A 23589-nucleotide genomic window follows, 5' to 3' on the forward strand; every position below is an offset into this window, starting at 1 on the left:
GTCCTAACTGCAGGGGACGCTTCTGGAAAGGAGTGCAGGGCTCTATGAAAACGGCACATAGATAGAATTGTTTACAAGAATCAGTCTCTGCTAAGACCAGCAAGTTGTCCCTCAAATGCCGAGGAGAATGAGCAACTGCATGTATGTGACCGAGCGAGCACGTCCACCCTCTCCAGGGACTTGTGCACCACTCTGGGTAAACGAGAGACAGCATCTGCTTTACAGATTCAAACATGCCCACCTCACAAAGGCCAGCTCACTTCAGTCTCGTCACTTCCTCAGGCTACGTGAATTCTGAAAGCTCCGTGGAGATCCTGTGGGATCGTTCTCTCCCTGAATGCGGTCACTGACTGGCACAGAACACGCAGAGGCACTGCTGAACACCAAGTCCTCTTTATCAGATCAAGCTCCAGCTGACCCACAGCGTCTTCCTCATTTCCTCCCCCAACCCTCCACTCCTAGCTTCTGAATCCGTATTAGTGCAAAGTACTGACTCCTCTAGCAATACCAGAGGAAATTAAACGAGCATTTAGTACCTCTGCAATGCCTCCTGGACGGTTTCCAGGACAGTTGTAGCCTTTAAAAGTGAAGGGAAAAGTTACATCACAAAATGTCCTGGAGACCCTCTATCTAAAAAGGGAAAAAATCCATTTGATTTGCCCAGACACATATATAGAAATTTTAGAGCTTACAGCCAAAATGCTTAGTAAATGTTAATTCTTCTGAGAGGGAGAGAATCTCAAGCAGGCCCTGCCCTGTCACCTCAGAGCCCGACATGGGGCCCTATCACACAAATCGTAAGATCATGAGCCTACATCAAGAGCTGGATGCTCCATCAACTGAGCCAGCCAGGTGCCCCAGGGAATGTAATTTCTGCTTAACTTATGTGACTAGTTAATGGACTATTTATGGGGGAAAAAATCCTAAAAATTAACATTTAAATGGACTGGCTTATCTTGGACATAAAATCGGTAATTGATGGTCTTTGTGTGTCAGATTGTCGAATGAGTACTGGGTGTTCTTAAAATCACCACATTCTACTCCCAGTTAGTTCGCTTTTTAACTACACATCTCGGTTTCAGAGTACAGTGCTGAAGCACATCATCTGCGACACGGACATCTGCTATCCTGTAATAAATCCCATCCGTGTGATCTACATCACCACTGTTGCTGTAACATTCCCAGCACGCCCCACACCAGCAGCATCACCAAACCCTGGGAACTCATTTGAAATGCTAACGAGGGGTGGCTCAGTTGGTAAATCATATGACTTTTGATCTTGGGGTCACGAGTTTGAGACCCAAGTTGGGTGTAAGGTTTACTTAAAAATATTTTAATTAAAAAAAGAAATACTGAGAATGTACTCCTGGGTCAGACCTGCCACCCAGTGATGAGCTTTAGCAATCCTTCCAGATACCTGCTAAAGCTGGGAAGTCACGACACAGAAAGACTCCTCACCAGTGACTTTAAAGCAGAGGTCTTAACCTAGGATCTGCACTCAAAGGCAAATGTGCCCCGTCTTGGGAGGAGCCACCCAACTGTCCACATTCTCTAAGGGATGTCAACCTAGAGACAGCCACCATCACAGTGAGTCATCAAATTCAGATTTCACTTCTGCAAATACACACCAAGCAAAAATGTTCTCCAAGCCCTTTAATATTCACTTAAAACAGTTGAGGCACAAGCAATAATAAAACTGCGTGTTTTTTTTAATGTTACAACAAAGACAAATTTTGTGTTAATACCTGTCATCATATACCAAATTTCTTCAACTCTCTTCTGCAGTATTTCATTAATACTCTGGTCCATCAGTTGGTTCAACATCAGAAAAGCAAGCAAAAATACGGTTTAAAAAAAAAACGTACTGAAAGGTAAGAGGGCCCAAACATTTACGGAGTGCCTGCTATGGCCACTGTACCAGGTTTTATGTACTTTACATGGTAAAGTTCAGTGTGAATGTAAGTTCTAGTCATCTGTTAACAGGACAGCAGGACACTGTGAGGTAAGTCCATTTTAAGTGTGCTTTCACCTTAAGTACCAATTGTGGAATCGAAAAATTGATCTTTCCCAAGGAAGCACACCAACGTGCACGAATATATATATTTCCATTTCCAAAGACCTTACCCAAGAGTGCAACATTAGCATGTGGGCACACTCAGGTTGTCACCACTCTACCTAAATCTTGGGCTGAGCACCATTTGGCCAACATCACCCCTACTGCCGGCCTGGTTCAATCACCATTTAAAACTTTAGACAGGAAACAGTGTTCGGCACTTATGTGTCTAGGGAAAACCTTGACTTTTTTTTTTTAACAAAATGACCATCTTTCAGAAGTGACACTTGTTATGAAAACTGTCATTTAAGAAAGAAAATGACAGGGTAATCAGCTCTAATGGGAAGGTAACAACCTTTTCAACAAGCATTAGATCAAAGCTGATTATTTTCCAGAAAACTGATACCCAGCTCCAACTACAGAATCCTCCAGAGCATACAGCCTTCATAGTGCCCCCCACAGCTAAGCTGACCCCTCACTCCTCCAGCTGGTCCTTAATTTTCTCTGGGTCCATTCCTCCCCTGCCGAGCTGCCTGCCCCTTGCTTTTCTCCCATATGTGCTAATTCTGACCTATATCCTGAACAGCCCTGACCTCAACACTCCATCTGGCTGAGGTGGGCACAGGATAAAAGATTGTTTCCTACCAATGTGCTCAATCATTGACCAAACACCACTGTGCTGCTTTGGATTTGGGATCTTAGTAGTAAAACTGACCAACCAGCATGTTTGCACTGGTCACCTCCCTATCCCCACAGAAGACTACACAGGGTGTTATCAAAAATAAAAGCACACTGTTTAAGGGTTTAGGATCACAAACCTGGAAGGTACATGAGGAAGAGTCCTTAAATGTCTGAGTGGCCCAGTCTGACATTCTAATTTTATAGATGAGAATACTAGGGGGTAAGTTCAGAGATGTAATGTGATCTGCCAAAGGGTGAGGGGTTGTCCAGAGGGGCAAAAACTTAGAACCATACTCCAAACGCTTTCCTTCATATCCCAGCCACAACAAAACCCCAAAGGTAAGAAAAATTTGTGAGTAAAACAAAATAAAAAGTCTGGTACCTAGGAAAATCTTTGGGATCTCTCCAGATTTTTAGACAGAATAAAGGCAACCTATACAGGGAGGAATTGTTACTCAGCTCAACAGATGACAGCAAGTACCAAGGATCTTTATTCTTAGGCCCAGTGTTGGATCTGTGACTGCAGATAACATGTCACTATCTTGAGAACACCTCCATTCTTTTCAAGTCTTCAGTTACAAGGTTATACCTTATTCTCATCATAGCGAGATAAATGAATCAGACTGAAAGAGGATTAAGGAGATACACTGAAGATAAAAGCAAAGGGGAACAGACATTTTACAAGCATATCATCCCAGTTACCCTAAAAGTTTCAGATTTATGAGAGTGGTGACAGAACCGTATGATTTCAGTGAAAATCAGCACAAGTTAGAGCTTTAAAAAAAAAAAGGGAGGGGTAAGAATCAACTCAGAAATACTAAGTCAGGCAAGCATGCAAAATTCAGAGTATAAAAAAATGCAAGGCCTAGGTGTCCAAACAAACATTTCAGAAGGTGGATTTGAAGATCCTAAATAGACCAAATGAATCAAAAGCTAAAAGGGACACTTCTCTGAATTAGCAGACCAATTCCCTCATTTATAAATGAGGAAAGAGGGTAGACAGTAATCGGTGAAGCTCACAGTTAGATTAAGGATGTACACAGATTAATTCCCAGTGCTACTGCAACTACATACATCTAAAATACAAGGAGATAAATATCCTTAACACATGAAGCCCACTGATTGGAATAAAACATTTCAAGACAAATACACACAGAGGTGGGTTAATATAGCACAGCAGCACATCTCATGTATTTAAAAGATTAAAAGGAAAGAAATGATCTCTCAAAGATTTTAATGCTTAGTTTTGATAAAGCAAGTTTCCATCCAATTCTCTTATGTAGAACAAAATGAACTAGCTTTAAAAAACGTGCATTCTTCAGCTTTCTCCTACATTTTCAAAACTAAGCACTGAGTATTTTTAATGTAAGTAATGTGATGTTTTATGTACATCTTAATTGCACATTTTAGGAATAAAATAAATCCAGATATTTCGGTAACTCGTAGTGTATTTATAAGATGAAAAGATTTCTATCGAAATACACTTTTCACTGGGAAAAATAAATAAAACAGACAAATGGATCTACACAAAGTAAAAATTAACTTTGGTAGATTTCAGTGTAGGACAGTCCATAACCAGCCTATTTGCCCTTATTCCCCCAGAGCTGCTCATCTTCTGAGTTAAGATTTAAAAAATATTTTTAATTGAGATTATGTTGACACTGGTTTCTCATTCCACATCATCTTCCGCCAAGCTCTGAGCACTTACAATTCTCTGAAAAAGAAAAAAAATTTTTAATTTTTAAATGTTCTTTACAGGAGGCAAGAATATACAATAAGGAAAAGACAGTCTCTTCAACAAATGGTAATGGGAAAACTGAACAGCTACATGCAAAGGAATGAAACTGGACAACTTCCTTACACCATACCCAAAAGTAAACACGAAACTGAATTAAAGACCTAAGTATGAGACCTGACACCATAAAACTCCTAGAAGAAAGCACAGACTATAATCTCTTGGGCATTGGCCTTATTAGCAACATTTTTCTAAGTATGCATCTTCATGCAAAGGAAGCAAAAGCAAAAATATACTATTGGGACTACACCAAAATAAAAAACTTTCACACAGCAAAGGAAAAGAACAAAATGAAAGGCAACCTACTGAATTAGAGGATATTCATAAGTGGGATATCCAATAAGGAATTAATATACACAATATATAAAAGCTCACACAACTCAACACCAAGAAAAAAAATCTGAGAATCTGATTAAAAATGGGCAGAGCATCTGAATAGTCGTTTTTCCAACAGACACATGCAAAGATGTTCAATATTATTAATCATCAGAGAAATGCAAATCAAAACTACTATGAGATATCACCTTACACCTATAAGAATGGCTAGAAACAAGAAGACAAGAAGTAACAAGTGCTGGTAAGGATGGGGAGAAAAAGGAACGCTCTGCACTACTGGTGGGAACGTAAATTGGTGCAAGCACTGTGGAAAACAGTAAGGAAGTTCCTTAAAAAATTAAAATAGGAATACCATATGATCCAGTAATTCCACTGGTTATTTATCCAAAGAAAATGAACATACTAACTTGAAAAGATGTACACAGTCCTATGTTTACTGCAACAATATTTCCAACAGCCAAGATATGGAAGAAAACGGAGTGTCCATCAATGGATGAATGGATAAAGAGTGGCATATATATAACTTAGTGGACTATTACTCAGCCATAAAAAAGAATAAGATCTTGCTAACTGCAGCATGGATGGACCTAGGTGGTATTTATACTACGTGAATTTAGTCAGACACAGATGAAAACAATCTGATTTCACTTACATGCGGAACCTAAAAAAACAAATGAACAAAAAAAAAAAAAAAGCAGAGACCCATAAATGCAAACTGGCAGTTGCCAGAAGGTATGGGGGGGGGGGCGGAGGGCAAAATGAGCGTGAGTGGGAGGCACAGGTTCCCAGTTATGAAATGAATGAGTCACGGGGATAACAAGTGCAGCACAGGGACATATGACAAGTACGGGGTAACAAGCACAGCCCACGATCATGTAACGAGACACATGGTAACCATGCCTGTGGGAAAAGCAGATCATAATGTACACCTGTCAAATCAGTAAGCTGTTGACAAGAAACTAATATAACACTTTGTGTCAACAATACTTCAATTAAAAACAATCTTTTTAAAGTTTTATCCTTTTGAGAGAGAGAGAGAGAGAGAAAGAGAAAGAGAAAGCACACATGTGCAGAGGAGGAGCAAAGAGAGAGAATCCCAAGTGGGCTCCACACTGGCAGCACAGAGCCTGACACAGGGCTCAAACCCACAAACCATGAGATCATGACCCAAGCCGAAATCAAAAGTCAGCTGTTTAAATGACTGAACTACTCAGGTGGCCCCCCAAACAATTTTTAAAAGGACGTCCTTGGCAGTCCAAGAATCAAATCTTATTAAAGTTTACCCATTCTAAGATTTCAACATTTAACACTTGTAAACACTGTCAAAGAAAATAATGATTACTGAGTCAATCCCATTTCAAAATTCAAATTAATAAAGGAGGAATGACGTCACTGTTTTAGAAGTTAGTCAATTATATAACTAAAACCAAAAAGAATTTAAAATCTCTTTTCACACCCACATAAACGAGGAATATTGATTAGCGCTTTAATAGTCATTCTATCCTCCAAACTTTTCCCCTTTTTGCCTGAAAAAGCTCAGTCATCACATAAGAAAGTAATTCCAAAATAAGCATTTGAAAATGTCTAGATAACAGGAATTAAGTTAACTGCGTAAAGGAGGCCATTTTTATTTAATTTTTAACATTTATTCATTGTAGAGAGACAGAGAGTTAGTGGGGAGAGAGAGAGACAGATTCTCCCTGACTGCAAGATCATGACCTGAGCTGAAGTCAGATGCTCAATCAACTGAGCTACCCAGGCGCCCCAATGAGGCCATTTTAGAGAGAGGAATTCAGGAATTCAGGCTTCATCCCAAACTCATCCATATTTCAAAAGACCTCACTCTCAGGTCAATCTTCCAAAAGCACTATGCTATGCTGCCTTTCTAAGAGCAGACACTATTAGAGGATTCTGAAACAGATACACTAGGACTAAATAGAAGGACTAAGACCAAATCTTTTTTCAACTCTTTCCCTTAAATGTTCAGGACCTTTATTTTCTTTCTAGTCTCTCCCCCAACTAGTTGAACAAAGATCAGTTTGAAGAACGAACAAGTCATTTTATTACTTTTTTTATCACACCAACTATGGAAAATAATACATGAATAAACAAACTATTCCAAAAAACAGACTCATTTCAGTTGCTTGGAAAATATTAAATATGAACAGAATGCATAAGTTATATGTGATCTTTTATACATATGGTACTGTGTTCAGTACAGGTTTGGAGATATAGTTAAATAGCTCCAAGCTTCAAGCCCACCTTGGCAAAAGCACAGGCACTGGGGCCTTAAGACAAGTGAGGGAAGTCAGAGGCAGTCTATGAATCCTTTATGATCTAGCTGCAGGCTGTCTGTACCACTTTAACTCTCCGTCCTCCGCCAGGCCACTTCACTGAACGCACGGGCTCACAAGAGTAGGCAGAAAGCTAGTTTTAGAAAGTAGCAGAGACGGGTCTAAATTTTGTTATGTGAATACCAAGGCCTGAGATTCAGTGCTATGAAACACACTTTTCTTGTTTTAGTTTAGGCTTCATGCCCAGGATGGAGCCAGAAGTGGGGCTTGAACTCAGGACCCTGCAATTAAGACCTGAGCTGAGATCTAGAGTCAGACCCTTAACTGACTGAGCCACCCATGCACCCAAGACACACTTTCTGATCTGCAAAGGCACAATGAATAGATCTTATGCCCACTCACTCAAATGTAGGGAAGAAAAATTTCAAGTACTGGTATCTCAAATTCTAATCTCATCCCAAGAATGAGTTCAGAATTTCTTCATGTTCACTAGACTAATTTTTGTTTTTAAAACAGTAAAAATGGCCTTTATGATTTCACTATTTTTTAAATATCAATGTCCCTATAACATTTCTTTTGCAAATTCTACTCAACTTTTTTTTAACATTTTAACTCCGTACCTGACTAATTGTTGGAAGCTTAGTCAGAAGCATCTGGAACACTGGTGGTGGAAGAGTCTGCTGTAGCACTTGCAGCAACTGCTGTGGCTGTCCACACACTGCAATTGCATTTGTCAGATGGTCTACGCCCTTCTCGTATTCACCTGGAAGATTTACAAAAAAGTAATGTGACCTGGAAAGCCAACGCCTTGGTCAAAAATTCAACTTACAGCCGTCACTATGTCTCCAAGTGATAATGACCAAAAAATTCACAGAAGTAAAAACCTGGAAATAATCTGCAGTACCTTCATATTCCTGAATATTATGAAATCATGAAAAAGAATGACTCGGATCACACACACGGATATAGAAGTGTCTTCAAAACACATACAGAAGGGGAGAAATTAAGTGCAAAAATATTGAAGTATAAGGTGGAAAAGAAGCCAAATTCGCTTTACACTAATCCCTTACACTATTTGAATGTTATCACATGCAAATACCAGAAAAACCCTAGGAAGAGTCCATGCATCCATGGAAAACTCCTGCATATCCTGCCATGTTTTCTGACCCTGAATAAGAACATGACCAAATAAGTGACTGAAGAATGGTGTATGAAGAGGAATTGCCTGCTTTAACATTTTCACTTGAGAAAATCTAAAGACTGAGGTATTCAAACTGAAGAAAGCAGAACTCTACAATCAAGTATTTAAAATAGAAAATACACAAGACTGAGGCGCCAGAGTAGCTCAGTCAGTTGAACACCTCTTAGTTTTGGCTCAATCATGATCCCAGGGGTCGTGAGATCATGCCCCACATCAGGCTCTGCATTAAGCATGGGGCCTAAGATTCTCTCTCTCCACCCACCTCTACCTTGTTCTCCCTGCCCCTCTCCCCTGCTCATGTTCTCTCTAAAATATAAAGAAAAAGGCTTAGGTCTTCCAGCCTGGGCTTTGACTTTCATGAGGACACATGACTCCACTGACGGGAAATTAAGCCACTTGGGCACTGAATTTACAGGCAAATAGGGGACTACACCTTTGCCTGGGGATATTAATCCTGATTATTAAATGGAAATAAAGCAGGGAGCCAGGGTGGCTCTTAGTTGGTTAAGCTTCTAACTTTGGCTCTGGTCACGATCTCATAATTTGTGAGTTTGAGCCCTGTGTCGGACTCTGTGCTAATAGCTCAGAGCCTGGCACCTGCTTTGGATTTTGTGTTTCCCCCTCTCTGCCCTTCCCAGCTCATGCTCTTTCTCTTTCTCTCAATAATAAACAAACATTAAAAAAATGTATAATAAATAAATGGAAATAAAGCTACTACTGGAGTGTTATGTGTAGAACACAGGGTATCCTGAAATGCCTTCTAATATTTCTAAAAAGACTACAAAGAGTTAATGACCAACCAAACTAATTCAACACAGGTGAAACCATTTCCACTCTACAATTTGTAGACCTGAGCCCATTCAAGGCAAGCCCATTCAAGAAGAGATCTGGCTCAGTTTAACAGAATATGCTTATGGAAGATCCCTAGATGGAGGAGACCATGCCAACCAATGAAGTTCACTGCCTAAATCAATAATGCCTTCACATGGCTTACTTTGACGCTGACTTTTCCTCTAATTCGAACCATCTTCAACCTTGAGCTGGACTGGTAGTTTCCACCAGAAGAAAAGCAGCTTGGCACAGTTAAGTAACCCTCTGGATGGTGTTAAAGTGGGGAACATAAACTTGGGTAGAAAAATAACTCTTCCCTGTCCCTCCTTGACCTTCCCCCTCAACCACTAAGTTACTGTTCTTCTCAATCTGGATCTAACAATTAAGTTAGACAGATGGCCACAACACATGGATCTACAAAATAATCCAAATGTAAGTAATTAGGAGTGCACTATATTCTAGTAATTTGAACTAAAAGTAAAATAATTTAAGATTATGTTTTAGGAGAAAGAGAAAATTTTGATAGACATATGAGCATCAAAAATTTTAAGAATTTGTTTGCACAAATCGAAATACAACCTATAACCTTAGACAGATATCCCTATCCATGTAGATTTTTCTGTGCAGCTAATACAGCCTCTCAAATGAGCCCTATAAGGATTTAAGTGCTTTACTATTACCTGATGATTAAATATCACATGTTTCTTACTGAGTTGGGGTAAAAAAGCCAAAATTATTTTCTAGGAAGGAATTTCCACTTTTATTTATAAATATTATCAGCCTACTATATCATCCAAATAAGACCATTATTTCTTAAGGAAAAAGCAAAAAAATGACTAGAAAACAAGAAACATGAATAACTGTAGGGGCGCCTGGGTAGCTGTCAGTTAAGCTTCCAACTTTGGCTCAGGTCATCTCACGGTTTGTGAATTCAAGCCCCATGTCGGGCTCTGTACTATCCGCTTAGAGCCTAAAGCCTGCTAAGGATTCTTTGTCTCTCTCTCTTTCCCTGCCTTGCTCATGCCCTCTCTCTTTCAAAAATAAAAAAAACATAAAAAAAAGTTAAAAAAAGTAAAACATCACCATCACCTAAAACCTTTAATCTCTTCCCATTAAAATAAATTTTTTAAAAAAATCCACAAGTGACCTACATGGTATAGTTCAATACTATCTAAATCTGAGATATAGCAACGAACATTAAAAAAAAAACTTGACACTTGATGCCATTTTTATCAATAACTACTACATCAAAGCTACTTTTGAAATAAAAGGTAATTTGACACTAAAAATTTACAAATACATTTAAGACTCTAGGGGCGCCTGGGTGGCTCAGTCGGTTAAGCCTCCAACTTCGGCTCAGGTCAGATCTCACGTTCGTGGGTTCGAGCCCCGTGTCAGGCTCTGTGCTGATGGCTAGCTCAGAGCCTGGAGCCTGCTTCCGGTTCTGTGTCCTCCTCTCTCTGCCCCTTCCCCTCTCATGCTCTGTCTCTCTCTGTATCAAAAATAAATAAAACATTAAAAAAAATTTTTTTTAAATTAAAAAAAAAAAAAAGACTCTAAATTACTGAGGCGCCTGGGTGGCTCAGTCGGTTGGGCAGCGGCTACGGCTCAAGTCATGATGTCACAGTTCGTGGGTTCGAGCCCTGCGTCAGGCTCTGTGCTGACAGCCAGCTCAGAGCCTGGAGCCTGCTTCAGATTCTGTGTCTCTTTCTCTGACCCTCCCCGGGTCGCACTGTATCTGTCTCTCAAAAATAAATAAGAAACATAAAAAAAAAAAGAGTCTAAATTACTATAGTTTTTAATTTGTCAGCATGATCATTTTAACTTCGTAATAGTAACGTTTTAAAATAGAACTTTTGTTTTTAGTTTGAGATAAAGAGACCGAGACACAGGGAGAGGGAAGGAGATAGAGAATGTGCATGAGCAGGGTAAAGACAGAGGAGAGGGAGAGACAGAATCCCAAGCAGGCTCTGCACTGTCAGCACAGGGCCGGAGGCAGGGCTCAATCTCACACACAGGATCATGACCTGATCCGAAATCAAGAGCAGGACATGCTCAACTGACTGAACCACCCAGGAGCCCATAAAAAAATAACTCTTAATTCTTAATTGAATACATAATGCACAAAGCCTAAATTCTAGAGCAGATTCAGTTCACTGGTCCTGAAATCAAGCACCATGAACTCACTGTGTGACCCTGACAGGTAAATTAACCTTCTATGAGAATTATATGACTTATTCCTTCCTTTAAATACTGGGAAAGACCTAAAGATTAGATGAAGAAGTTGAGGATGCATATTCCTAGATCATATTCTTCCAATTATTATTTATATATTAATTAGGCTATAGTCTCTAAACTGCTAAAAAAATAACCTCATTTGTAAAGATAACATTCTCTATGTCATATATCAAGTAAACCTAAAACTCCCTCAAAACATATTACGGACAAAGATAACCCACAAGTATTTATTTCTAGAGCCAGTCTTCTTTTTTTTGAGAGAGAGTGCATGCACTAGTTGGGGAGAAGGGCAGAAAGAATCTTTATAAAAAGGAGGACAGAGAGAGAGAGGGAGACAGAGACTCTGCTCTGAACTGTCAGCACAAAGCCCAACATGGGGCTTGAACTCAAGAACTGTGAGATCAAGACCTGAACTGAAGTCAGACACTTAACCAACTGAGCCACCCAGGTGCTCCAAGAGCCAGTCTTAAATAAAATGATCCTCCCATTTTTAAGTGACTTGTCTTGAAATATTAGAATATCTTTTTTAACAGCTGCTGTACTACACACAAAAAGTCCCTTACCACCACAAATTTGTTTTAGTGTGAAGCATTCTAGTTTCCTAGTCTTTTAATGACTATTACCTTGGGCTAGCAACTCTTCACCAAGCTGTATTTCTTCAAGGAAGAATTTCTGAACAGCTTCTGCATCTTTAAGGTCAGGTAGCTGTTTGGAAACAGAATATTTAATACATGATACCAAAATTATGCTGAGGATATAACTAATACACAGAAAATCATGCCACTAAAAACAACAAAAAACGGAATAGCTAATTACAAAAAAATGAGAAAAAGAAATTTACCCTTCAATATTCACAAGCATTATAGTTTAGTATCTACATTTAAAATGAACACAAAATAACTTCCTGACTTAATTGAAATTACAGTTCTTAGAAAGCTGTGCATCAAACTTAAAGTAAAAAATGAAAAGTACAATGATCTAGACCATAAAATATGCAATTTACTATTTATACTATTTCGATCCCATTATACATCTTCATATAACCATAATCAACTGTTCTTCTGACCCATATTTTGAATAGACTTTACATGCATCTGAAAGATTACATGTAAATGGCAGGAAAATATTCTATGGAGAACTATGGTTGCATAATCATGATCTTCTCAGACATTTGAGCTATTTCTCATTTCTTTGCTATTACAGTTACAGGCAGCTTTATTAAGTGTTTGGACATGTAGTTTGTTACGTTATTATCAGACTATGGTAATATATAATGCTACCAGCTACAGGTAACCTTTTTATTTTTTTTAAGTTTATTTATTTTGAAGGACAGAGGAGCAGAGAGAGAGAATTTTAGGCAGGCTCTGCACTTTCAGCACAGAGCCTGATGCGGGGCTCAAACCCACAAACCCTGAGATAGCCAAAAACCCTGACCTGAGCCCAAACCAAGAGCCAGCTGCTTAACTGAATGAGCCACCCAGGTGCCCCAGGACTGGTCTTTTCAAAAAATGTAAACATGCTAATAAAGATTCTTGTTTTGGGGCACCTGGATGGCTCAGTCAGTTAAGCATCTGACTCTTGACTTTGGCTCAGGTCATTATTTCACGGTTTGTGAATTCAAGCCCCGAATCAGGCCTCACTCATACTAACAGCACAGAATGTGCTTAGGATTCTCTCCCTCTCTGCCCCTCCCCTGATCATGCTTTCTCTCAAAATAAACAAACAACCAAAAGAAAAAGGCCTGTTTTATTTAAAAACCTAGACTTCTTTTACTGGAAGTTTCTGATTCCTGACTTTTATACATTCTCACTACCAACATACACACAGAAAACTTAACTTTCTGAAAGTAGAGGCATCTTTCATCAGCCAACCCAGCACAGGCAAGAATGTGATTATACCTGAATTTAAAAATACACATGGGTGCATGTGTCTATACCTACTTTCCCATGTCCTGAGAAAGAAAAGGTTACTGAAATATTATGAGCATACTACATATTTCAAAAAGGGAGTCTGGACATAATAGAACAAATTGGCTGCCTCTCAGTTTCACTTCCCTATCATCATGTCAAGCCTGCTAGCTGTGTTGTGATTACTCAGTTGTATCAAAATAAAAGAATATAACATTTACAAATTTTAGTTTTCCTTGCCCCAACTTAGTATTTTCTTTTTTTCCAACTTGCTTTAAAAAGAACCACTACTGATCCAGTAGTCCAAGTCCTGGGAATCCAAGCAATGGAACTAATTTTAATAAAAAAGAAAAGCTATATGCACAACGACTAACATTTACTTACTTTTCTTACACATGTCACAGAACATTTTTTTTACCAAGAGAGAAACCTATGTAGTCGTTAAAAATAATCATGTACAGGATCTATGAAAAGAAGAAAATAAAAAGATTTATATCTACGTGTACATATTACACCAAGGTAAAAATTTGCCACACTGTGGAATTCTGGATCAGTGGGTATGAATAATCCCATATAACTTTAGAAACAAACAGCATGTGGTTCTTTTAAAGGAAGCTGAAGGAAGGAAAATTAATAATTAACATTGTACTGTATGATTCTGTTAATGTTTTATGTCTTTATTTTGAGAGAGAGAGAGACAGCGAGTAGGGTAGGGGCAGAGAGAGAGGGAGACACAGAATCCGAAGCAGGTTCTAGGCTCAGCGCTGTCCGTACAGAGCCTGATGCGGGGCTGAACCCACAGACTGTGAGATCATGACCTGAGCCAAAATCAGCCGCTCAACTGACTGAGCCACCCAGGCGCCCCATATTCTGAACAGCTGAGTGAGAAAGTTTGAACCTTTTGGTAGAATTGTTTTCTGGAGACTACCGTCTTACTGCCCCTTAAATATTGCTAATGTAATAAGTTGTCTGCGGTGAAGGCCAACATAGGGGAAATAATATGGACCAGATAATCTGCAGTTGAATGGAGTTAACTATTTCAAAAACAAATTATATTTTAAAACAAAAAAACCAATGCCTGTTATCAGCTAGCTTTCTCAAAATACGTATTTTAAGTGATCTATGAAGTATATTTATTATACGACCCAAACAAAAAAATAGATCGAGCATTACCTTGGAAAGTCCAGCTCTCTCCTTGGCAAGCTTTTGTTTCTTTCTTCCTGAAAGACATGGAATGTTTTCATTTTATCATCATTAAAATGGGAATCAAAAGAAGTCAAACTGCTCTGACAGTCATACATGCTATTTGCAAAAGATTCCTGAGTATCACAAATCCTTGTGATCCTGTATGACCTTGACAAATCACAAGGATGTGTCATATAAATAGTTCTGCTCAATGAGCTATGGACAATATGACATTTCTAGGCAAGAGCTTTTTCCTTCTGTATGGGGTACCCAGATCAGCAATTTTCAAGATAGAGACAATTCCAACAGTTGATTATAATTAATTACCACAAGCAGAGCAGGTCCCTCACCTCCAATCTATACAGGGCATGAAACACAAGCAAGAATTAAGTCACTGCTCTTAGAAAGTATTATAACTGGAATATAACAGATTTACTCTTTACTGCATGCTGAAAGCTATCTGACATTTCCTTAATAGGAAAAAAGAGAGGGCAGTGTTCAGAAATCCACTGCAAAATTCTTAACTACTGCTAGTAGTTTAAGAAAAAAGCACCTCTGCTGGAGCACCTGGGTGGCTCAGTTGATTGTCACCTGACTTTAGCTCAGGTCATGAGCTCACAGTTCACGAGTTTAAGCCCCATGTCGGGCTGTGCTGACAGCTCAGAATGCTGGAATCTGTGTCTCCCCCCCCCCCACCCCTCCCCTGCTCATGTTCTGTCTCTCTCCCTCAAAATTAAACAAACATTGGGAAAAAATTAAAAGGGAAAAAAAAAACCTCTCCCTATACTCTGAAAGTTGTTTTGTTTCTTTGTCTTGTTTTTGATATGAAAAAGCAATATTACATAGGTCAGAAGTAAGCAATGTTTAAAATCTTAATCATCAATTAGTCAAATCAATAAAGGACACCAATGGTATCTTAAATTGCTATTTTATTCTGTACTCCATGTGCAGGGGTGCTGGCAAAGATGAAGCACGATCTTTGTTTATACCCCAGCTCTTCTCACTACCAGTGTGACCCTGTGCAAGTTAGTCACCTGTACCCCATATGTACAGTACCCTTTCTCTGTATGGAAAACTGCTTCAGAACCAGTTTTGCTGGTTCTAATGCTTCACAGAGTTCCTGTGAAGATTAAATGAGTTAATGAATGTAAAATATTTCTTATTCGTATACAGTTTACTGTGTGCCATACGAGGAGTTGGTAATGAGCTACCTCAGCAAGCATCCAGTACTGAGACAGTTCAGTACCAGCTCCTCAGCTAAGGAGCTGGGTTGTGCTAAATTACTAGTCATTAACACTACCGGTGACATGGGACACTGTGACACAGCTAAGAAAGGGAAGATTCAAATGCTTATTACCTGGGTGATCTTTGGCAAACAAATCTCTAACTCTGCAAAGGCATGTTTACTCTTTATACTGTGAGAAACAAAAGCCTTAAAAAACAAGCAAATGTCCTCTGAAAACCTTAGTGTTCTACAAATCCAAGCCTAATCTGTGCATGACTGAAGAGGCAGTCACCTGTTTTGCCTAAATGCAGTGAGATGGGTTAATTTACTGTGGTCCAGGAAATTTCTTATCTACCCTTACAAAACTGGATTTAACCACACCCATAGCTCTGGCCAACTCTAGCCCCTCTTCCCCCCCCAGTACACAAGAGCTACAACCCTAAGGCTTAAATACAATTCTAGCTGTTTCAACAAGATAGATTAAATAAGCTGATCTTGCATGTAAATTTGAAGAAAAGCCCCCCCCCCCCTTTTTTAAGGTTTATTTATTTAGAGAGAGAAAGAGTGCATGTGCACACACGTGGGGGAAGGGAGACTCCCAAGCAGGCTCCGCACTGTCAGGCAGGGCTCAAATCTCAGGAAGAGGGAGATCATGACCTGAGCCAAAATCAAGAGTCAGACCCTTAACCAACTGAGCCACCCAGGTGTCCCCCATTTGTCTGTCGTTAGGCAGAAAATAATGAATAGCATACTATATTAACTAATTCCTAAATACCACTAGCGCTGGAGGAAGACTACTACGACCAGAAGAGAAGTGGAAGACTTGGACGTGAAGACAAAGGAACACTTAGATATTGAGGGTAAGCACTCAGTAAGTTTTAGATGCTACACACCAGACACTATTCTAAATACTAACTGGCTTACTAACTCCTCACAGTAACACTAAGACAGGTACGATTAGCATTTCCACTTGAGAAAATTTACCAAGGTCACAACTAATAAATGGTGGAGGGGCAATTCAGAAGCAAGCAGCTGAACTTCGGAACACGTGTACTCGAACCTTATTCTGTATGGCCTTCCCTCCCGCTCAAGCTCACTGGATGACCTCTCCTGGGACTCTGTGTTCCCAAACCCTTGGGGATCAATTTGCATACCTTACAAAGGCCCAAGGTGAGGACCCGAGAAGGCTTTTCTTGGCCTCCCACGGGTGGTGCCACAATATCTAATTATCTGTCATTTACGTCAATGCAAAGATTAGAGATGCCTGAGAAGAACCCTTTGATCTCGCAACAGTGCCCTCCAGCTAGTCCCTTCATCTATAAAAGCTGGGGACTAAGTAATCTGCCGGGCATAACTGTGCGGCTGGATCACCTTCTGATGGCCCTCCCACCCCTGTAACTTATGCTGAATAAAACTGTAAACCTATGGAGTCACCTGCTTTATTTTCCAGTTTCAAAGTGCCTTCTTAGTTTGGGGGATGCTCTACCTTTCCTCCTCTACCTTCTAACAGACATGAAGACATTCCCATAAAAAATAAAAGGTATCTCAGAAATGAACAAAACAAGTATGTGGAATAAACAAGTATGTACAGTTTGCTAAGCCAGAATTTATGAGAAATGACAAAAATAATGAAACCCAGTAGGGAGGAATTTATTTTCCATTACTATCCAATCTTACGGTTTTTTCTTTTAAACAGGATGGAGAGGAGGAGTGATTGTTGTTGAATGTCTGACTGATACAATTACCAATTTTAAGATGGATTAGTTCCTTTAAATTTCTACAAGTAAGATTCTAGCTTCAGTTTCCTAAGACAATTTAGGGTGTTACCTTATAAGTACAGAATACTAGCTCTATGATAAAGGAAAAGATGGTAACAGACTATAAAACCATGGAGTTACACATTCAACAAATTCAGCTCTTGGCTCAATATTTACTAGAAATTAGTCCCTAGTGCTACTGCGTAATCCTAACAAGTTAAAACAGACTTTATCTACTTTTAAAAACACACATAAAACAGGCACTTACAGATTGCAAAATTATTCTGAATAAAAGTGTTACTTCCTAAAGAAAATGTCAAATAATAATTATATTCATAAACAATCTTCAGCATCTGTCAGTTACCAGGTGCCAGGGACTGTACTAAACTCTGTATGTATTCTAACATTTTACAAAAGAGAGAAACTAAGCTTTAAGTCAGTTGCCCCAGGCTACTCAGCTAACTGACCACTGAGATCAGTGTAGACCACTGCTAAGGCTACAAAAAAAATCTGGATTGAAGACAATGGAAAAGGGATTCTGAAAACAATCTCTCAATTTGTCTAAAAGGACAGCTTTTATCATTGATTACTTCAGCCAAAATTTCATTTTCTTAAGGATTCTAATAGGATTGCAGTGTTTCCAAAGGAAAAAGGATTATTCTTTACAGATCTCTGTAGCCACATCACCACTCCCATCCCTCCAACTATTCTTGAAACTGAAATGACAAGAAAGTGATCTGAATGTCTAGTTCTGTTTACAGCCAGCATTTATGGAGGGGCTTTCTCTGGGTCAGGAATGGTGGCAGGCACTTCAAGCAAACACCTCAATCGTCACAAGAACCACCAGAGGCAGGGGGCATTACCTGATTTTACCAATTAAGAAAAATAAGATTTGGAAAGCCCAAAATTATGTAGCTGCCGTGGGACTAATCCGGGGCTGGAAAACTGAGTTTCTGAATCCAAAATGGCATCCTCTCCATTAGTCTATCTAACTGTAAATAAAATAAATTCTCTGTATCCCTTCCCTCTAAAACAGAAGGCAGCTGGAATTCGATGTCCTACGGGGGAGGCTACAAGATCATCTCCTACTCCCAAGAGGTCACTGGCCACGTGGGGCTACTGAACCCCGGAAACCCCGTTCTGGGCTTTAATAACTTACATTTCAATTTTAATTTTAGAAACCGTTTTGACTCAGCAACCTAGAAAAGTTACAAACATCTTTTTTTTTTTTATCGCTACACACTTGCTCTTTGAGGCCTCCGAAATTCAAAGATCACAGTGGTTTTGGTGGCACGACCTCTCATTGTAACTCTCTGGTAAAAGATGTCGCAGGTATGAAATAAGACTGAGGCACAGGAGAGGCGCAGCCTTTTGGACTTCCCTGCAATTTCTGTAGCATTCACTCATATCTTGGAAGCATTTTCGGGGAAGCTACCAAGAGGGTTTAAGAATGCAGCAGCGATACGGCTGGATTTGCGGAGCCAGTTTTCAGGCACAATTTCGGAAAAATACAAAACACAGGACTCTCGAGTTATGAAAAGAGAATTAAACAGGCCAACGATAAAAGCCCCCCCCCTCGCCCCCTAAATCATAACACAAACCAGAATGCATTCACTACATGGGAAAAACCATCCCTCCAAAATGGAGGGAATCGTGCGGGGGCCCCAGAGGCAGGACCGGCACCGGGGACTCCTCTTTCCGTCCGGGAGGCGCGAGGCCGCCCGGCACCACCGACGCCCCCCATATCCCCTGCGCGCGGCAGCAGGGAGCAGGCACGCGGAGGCGGGGAGAGCCTGCGGGCCCAGGGCCTAGGGGACCCACTCACGTTCTCGAAGCCTGTTCTTGAAGTTGGGGTCACTCCGTCTCTTGCGGTCGAAGTAAATGCAATACCCGATAAAAAGAGCCCCACAGACACCGGCGGCGATGGCGCTGTTGCGGCCCACCATCTTCTCTCGGCCAAGAGCGAGAGCTCGGCGGTGTAGGGGCCGGCGGAGAAGCTTCACAGCGAACCGCGCCGCCGCGACCGGTCGCTCGCCGCGAGGGACGCGAAAAGGCAGAGCGCACGCACTTCCGGCCCCAGCCGCGCGAGGCCCTCGGGTGCGTCCGCCGCAGTGCCTGAACAGCAGCTCCCGCGCCGCTTCTGCGCCTGCGCAGGGGGCCTAAGCGCAATCGCCTCGGCGCCTCCGGGCGGAGAGTGCGTTGGCGTCAGCGTTTTGCGAGTGACCTCCCACTTCCGGGAGAGCCGCTGAGCGTGACGTCGCGAAGGTGGCGCGTGGCCGTCAGTCACATACTCAAAAAGACTTTGTAGCTGACTTCTTTGCTTGTGCCAAAGATGGAAGGGACTGGTAACAGATGCTTCGTGTTATTCTTGTGTAATATAGACAACCTGTGACTAGTTTGAATTGAACTGAATTTGCTTTTCAAGTTCTGTCACAAACCGCTGTACAGCGAGCAACATAATCTAGTGATCCAGTGTCAAAGAATATAGTCTCGTGAGGGGTGTAAGAAAATTACGCTGATTCCTGGAAAAATATAATGGATAAAAGAGATGGAAGAAAATTGAAAACATGAGTTGTCTTATAATCACTGGAAACATTATATATGGTAGTTTAGAAAGACAAAAACCTTGGTTAGAAAGACATTAAACAATTTATAAGTTGAGAGGGGTAGAGTAGAGAAGGGACCTTCAGGGTTGTGTCATAAGAATGTGGCTGCCTCTGGGCGCAGTCATAGAGAGGGAACCTCTTAAACCCTGGGAGTGACAACGATGTCTCTTACTCAGGGTGAGCCCTGGCAGTTTATGCAAAGTCCACTCTGAAGGGGGCTAGCCAGGCCAGAAAGACCAACCATGTGGTTAGGGGTTGAGACTTTGATCCAGGTGATACCAACCCTACCTCTGGGAAGGTCAGGGGGTTGGAGCAGAAGAGAGCTGGAGATTGAAATGGCCTACATAATGAAACTCAAATACCCAGGACCCAGAAGCAGCTGAGCCTCCCAGGTTGACAACATACTGTGTAAATTCTACACTAACCTGCCACAGGCTAAGAGGGTGAGGTGTTCTGACTCCATAGGGAGGGGACAACAGAAGCTTCTTCTGTGGGACTCTCCCAGACCTCTCCCCATGCATCATTCCCTTTGGCTGGTTTGGTTTGTAATTTTTTTTTTTTTTTTTTTTTTTGCTGTAATAAAACTAACTCTACACATGTGGGGAACACCCACGTTCCTGGAGTGCCTTACTGGCTGTCAGAGGAGCATAGGATTCTTGATCTCCTGCTTGTAGGTTCCAGCCCCATGTTGTGTAGAGATAGATAAACTTAAAAATTAAGTATACTATGTTCCTGAGTTAAGCCCTTATAGCCAATTATTGAACCTGAGGGGGTAGTGAGAACCTGCAAACCAGTAGCCAGCTGGTCATAAGAAAGTGATCTGGAGACCCCCACTCCCCAATTTTTGTCTCCTGTATGAAGGCAGTCTTGTAGGAGACTGTGCTCAACCTACTAAATTTGGCCTAACTCTGGGTCGTTGGTGTCAGAAGTTATTGCAAGGATACTTATGGAAACAATTAGCTGGAGCCCCTAACCTAGTCCCTGAGTTCAGGAAAGCCCTTTTTGCTTAACTGATGATGAATGAGAGCCAGAGGAAGACCAGAAATAGGACCAAAGGTATGTATGCATTGCCTGGACTGGGGAGGAGAGGGAGGGGATTAAGATGCATTTTGTACCAAAGATAGCAGTTGAGATTTACACACAACAGAGTAACACAAAAAGCTTTTGCGTATGTGATGCACACATACATTCTGATTCTTCCTGTCCCCAAACTTGCCAGGGACCTCAGCTGTTAAGAGATTTATCCTGAGCCTCAGATGTGTCTGGAACAGGAAAAAACTTGTCCAAGGCCACACAGATGACATGAGGCCTAGAACTTAACTCTCTTGAAACCTTGAATGACTCCTAAATGAACAAACTATCTCTATGTTGAGGATAGTAAACATGGTGTAAATAAACGTTCAGGTCACTACTATGAGGGTCAATATACCAGGCAACATGTTTATACAAAGCGCAGGGCAACAGCTGTCCTTTTCCCTTAACCACCCTACATTTTAAAACACCTGTTGTAAAAGGCAAGCATAGAAACCCAAAATAGAAATAGCCTGGAATCCCTCATGCACTTGTTTGTGAGTGAAATCATTAGTGGGTCGTGGGATACTGGTAGATCATAACTGGTGGTTTAAAAAAAAATTTTCTTTTAATGTTTATTTATTTTGGAGAGACAGAGAGATAGAGTGTGAGCAGGGGAGAGGCAGAGAGGAAGACATAGAATCCAAAGCAGGCTCCAGGCTCTTAGCTGTCAGCACAGAGCCCGATGCGGGGCTTGAACTCAGAAACCGGGAGATCATGACCTGGGCAAAGTGGGATGTTAAACCAACTGAGCCACCCAGGTGCCCCATAACTGGTGTTTTTAATAAATATATCCATCTATGTACTGGTCACAGAGTGAAGTTAAGGCCCCTTATTTCATCAATCAAGATACTTAGATAAAGGGGCTGAGAGGCTTGTCCAAGGTCATGCACAGAGGTGCTTCAAGAACCAGATGCGCTTATACTGCAGCCAAGGGTTCTTTACACAAAAACCTAAAGACCAAAAGGAGCACCGTGTGTTAAAGACTAAAATTATATCAGAACAACCAATAAAAACTAAAGTATGAAAGAAAAAAAAGGCTAAAATTATATATTTATACCTACACCAAATTTTACATAAAATATACACTAATACTATAAGGTATACACAATAAAAATATATGCTACATATAGTCTATATCTACAGTGATAGTTCTATATGGTCTATGAGTGATGCATCTTTATATAAGTTTAACTGGAAATATATCCAAAAATGCTCAAGATTTTCAAGTAGTATTTACTGAACCATACTTAACAAAAAGCTAGATTCTAAGAACCATAGGGGATGCTAAGCATAAAACACCCAGTCTCTGGATACAGTAAAACAGAGAGCTCTGATTTCTACAAATTACATTTTGAAGATTAGGTTTCCCTGGTGCTATGACCAAAGGTGGGAGTTTCAAACTAATCAGTAGTAACTCACTGTCCCTCAATCCTCTTCACCCTGCATCACTGATTCTGCCTGCCTCAGACCAGCATCCCTGGATTCCCCCCCACCCCGCTCCCATGCAGACACAGCCTGGTAAGATCCGGGAGGGGAGACAGCTATAGCACAAGCTTCAGCCCCAAGGCCCTACAGTGGTATTCTCTCCCCTTGTTGGACTTTACACTTTGTGGCCTAATCACATATTTTATAAGAAAATATCCTTTAAATAGGATTTTTTGGAAGATTGTTTCATTTCATACTGCTGCATGGCACCAATTCAAGAATCACAAGATTTCCTGGGAGAGTACTTTTCAAGTTGGAAAACAAAAGTAGGGATCCGCTTTATAGACAATTTACCAAGAACGTCTATAATGAGTTTAATTACCAGTTAAGAATAAGAAATCAAAGCAACATTTCACATAATATTCTTTGGTTAGTTTATTACTAGGTTGAAGAATTAAAATAAAAACCCAGAACTCCACTTCTCACAAGTTCAAAAGAAAGGGGAGGAAAAAAATCAGTGGCTGTTATGTAACAGCCCTTCAAACCTTTCTTCTTTGGGACTGTGATTTGTATTAGATCGGTATTCTGACCTATCGAGGTCCAATCTGTATTAAGGTGTGTGTGTGTGTGTGTGTGTGTGTGTGTACATATATACACACACATATATGTAAATATTTTTAAAATTTACTCACTTCTTTAGTCTCATCCCAAGTAATTCTTGAAACAACCATCTGAAGTGTGACATTTTCCTATCATATGCTAATAATGTCCAATGATTTTTTTTTCATAACCACTAAAATTCTAAGTGTTTACCCTAAGTATAAAATCATCTCTTACACCATCAGCAGTAACACATAATCATTGGTGACTAATCTGCTTACATCTTAAAACAAATGCTTCGAAGGTGCTATTACAATGTGCATAAACTAAAAATGTTCTCACATTTCACACGTACTGTCCATAAAAAATTCTGCAACTCGA

The 23589-nt window shown here is 40.4% G+C and overlaps 1 protein-coding gene and 1 non-coding gene across 2 annotated transcripts; both read right to left on the minus strand.

Moving 5' to 3' along the window:
• Window positions 1-1638: 1638 nt before the first annotated feature.
• Window positions 1639-19563, minus strand: TOMM20 (translocase of outer mitochondrial membrane 20). The gene is made up of 5 exons (XM_029931487.1): window positions 19329-19563; window positions 14510-14556; window positions 12053-12134; window positions 7780-7922; window positions 1639-4448 (listed from the first exon to the last, which is right to left on the minus strand). The coding sequence occupies exons 1-5, from the start codon at window positions 19447-19449 to the stop codon at window positions 4404-4406; spliced, it is 438 nt and encodes a 145-aa protein (XP_029787347.1). The 5' UTR covers window positions 19450-19563; the 3' UTR covers window positions 1639-4403.
• Window positions 18825-18959, minus strand: LOC115286179. Its single transcript, XR_003905922.1, has one exon. It is a non-coding gene; the product is annotated as a small nucleolar RNA SNORA14 (small nucleolar RNA).
• Window positions 19564-23589: the final 4026 nt, after the last annotated feature.

The sequence above is a fragment of the Suricata suricatta genome, chromosome 2 (genome assembly GCF_006229205.1).
Source record: "Suricata suricatta isolate VVHF042 chromosome 2, meerkat_22Aug2017_6uvM2_HiC, whole genome shotgun sequence".
Taxonomy (NCBI): Eukaryota; Metazoa; Chordata; class Mammalia; order Carnivora; family Herpestidae; genus Suricata; species Suricata suricatta.

Excerpts from the sequence above, each read along its gene's own strand:
- TOMM20 (XM_029931487.1), bottom strand. The coding sequence starts at position 19,449 with ATGGTGGGCCGCAACAGCGCCATCGCCGCCGGTGTCTGTGGGGCTCTT. Across the intron at positions 14,557-19,328 it reads CAAGAACAGGCTTCGAGAAC|GAAGAAAGAAACAAAAGCTT; the intron begins GTGAGTGGGTCC and ends CATGTCTTTCAG. Across the intron at positions 12,135-14,509 it reads AGAGAGCTGGACTTTCCAAG|CTACCTGACCTTAAAGATGC; the intron begins GTAATGCTCGAT and ends GTTTCCAAACAG.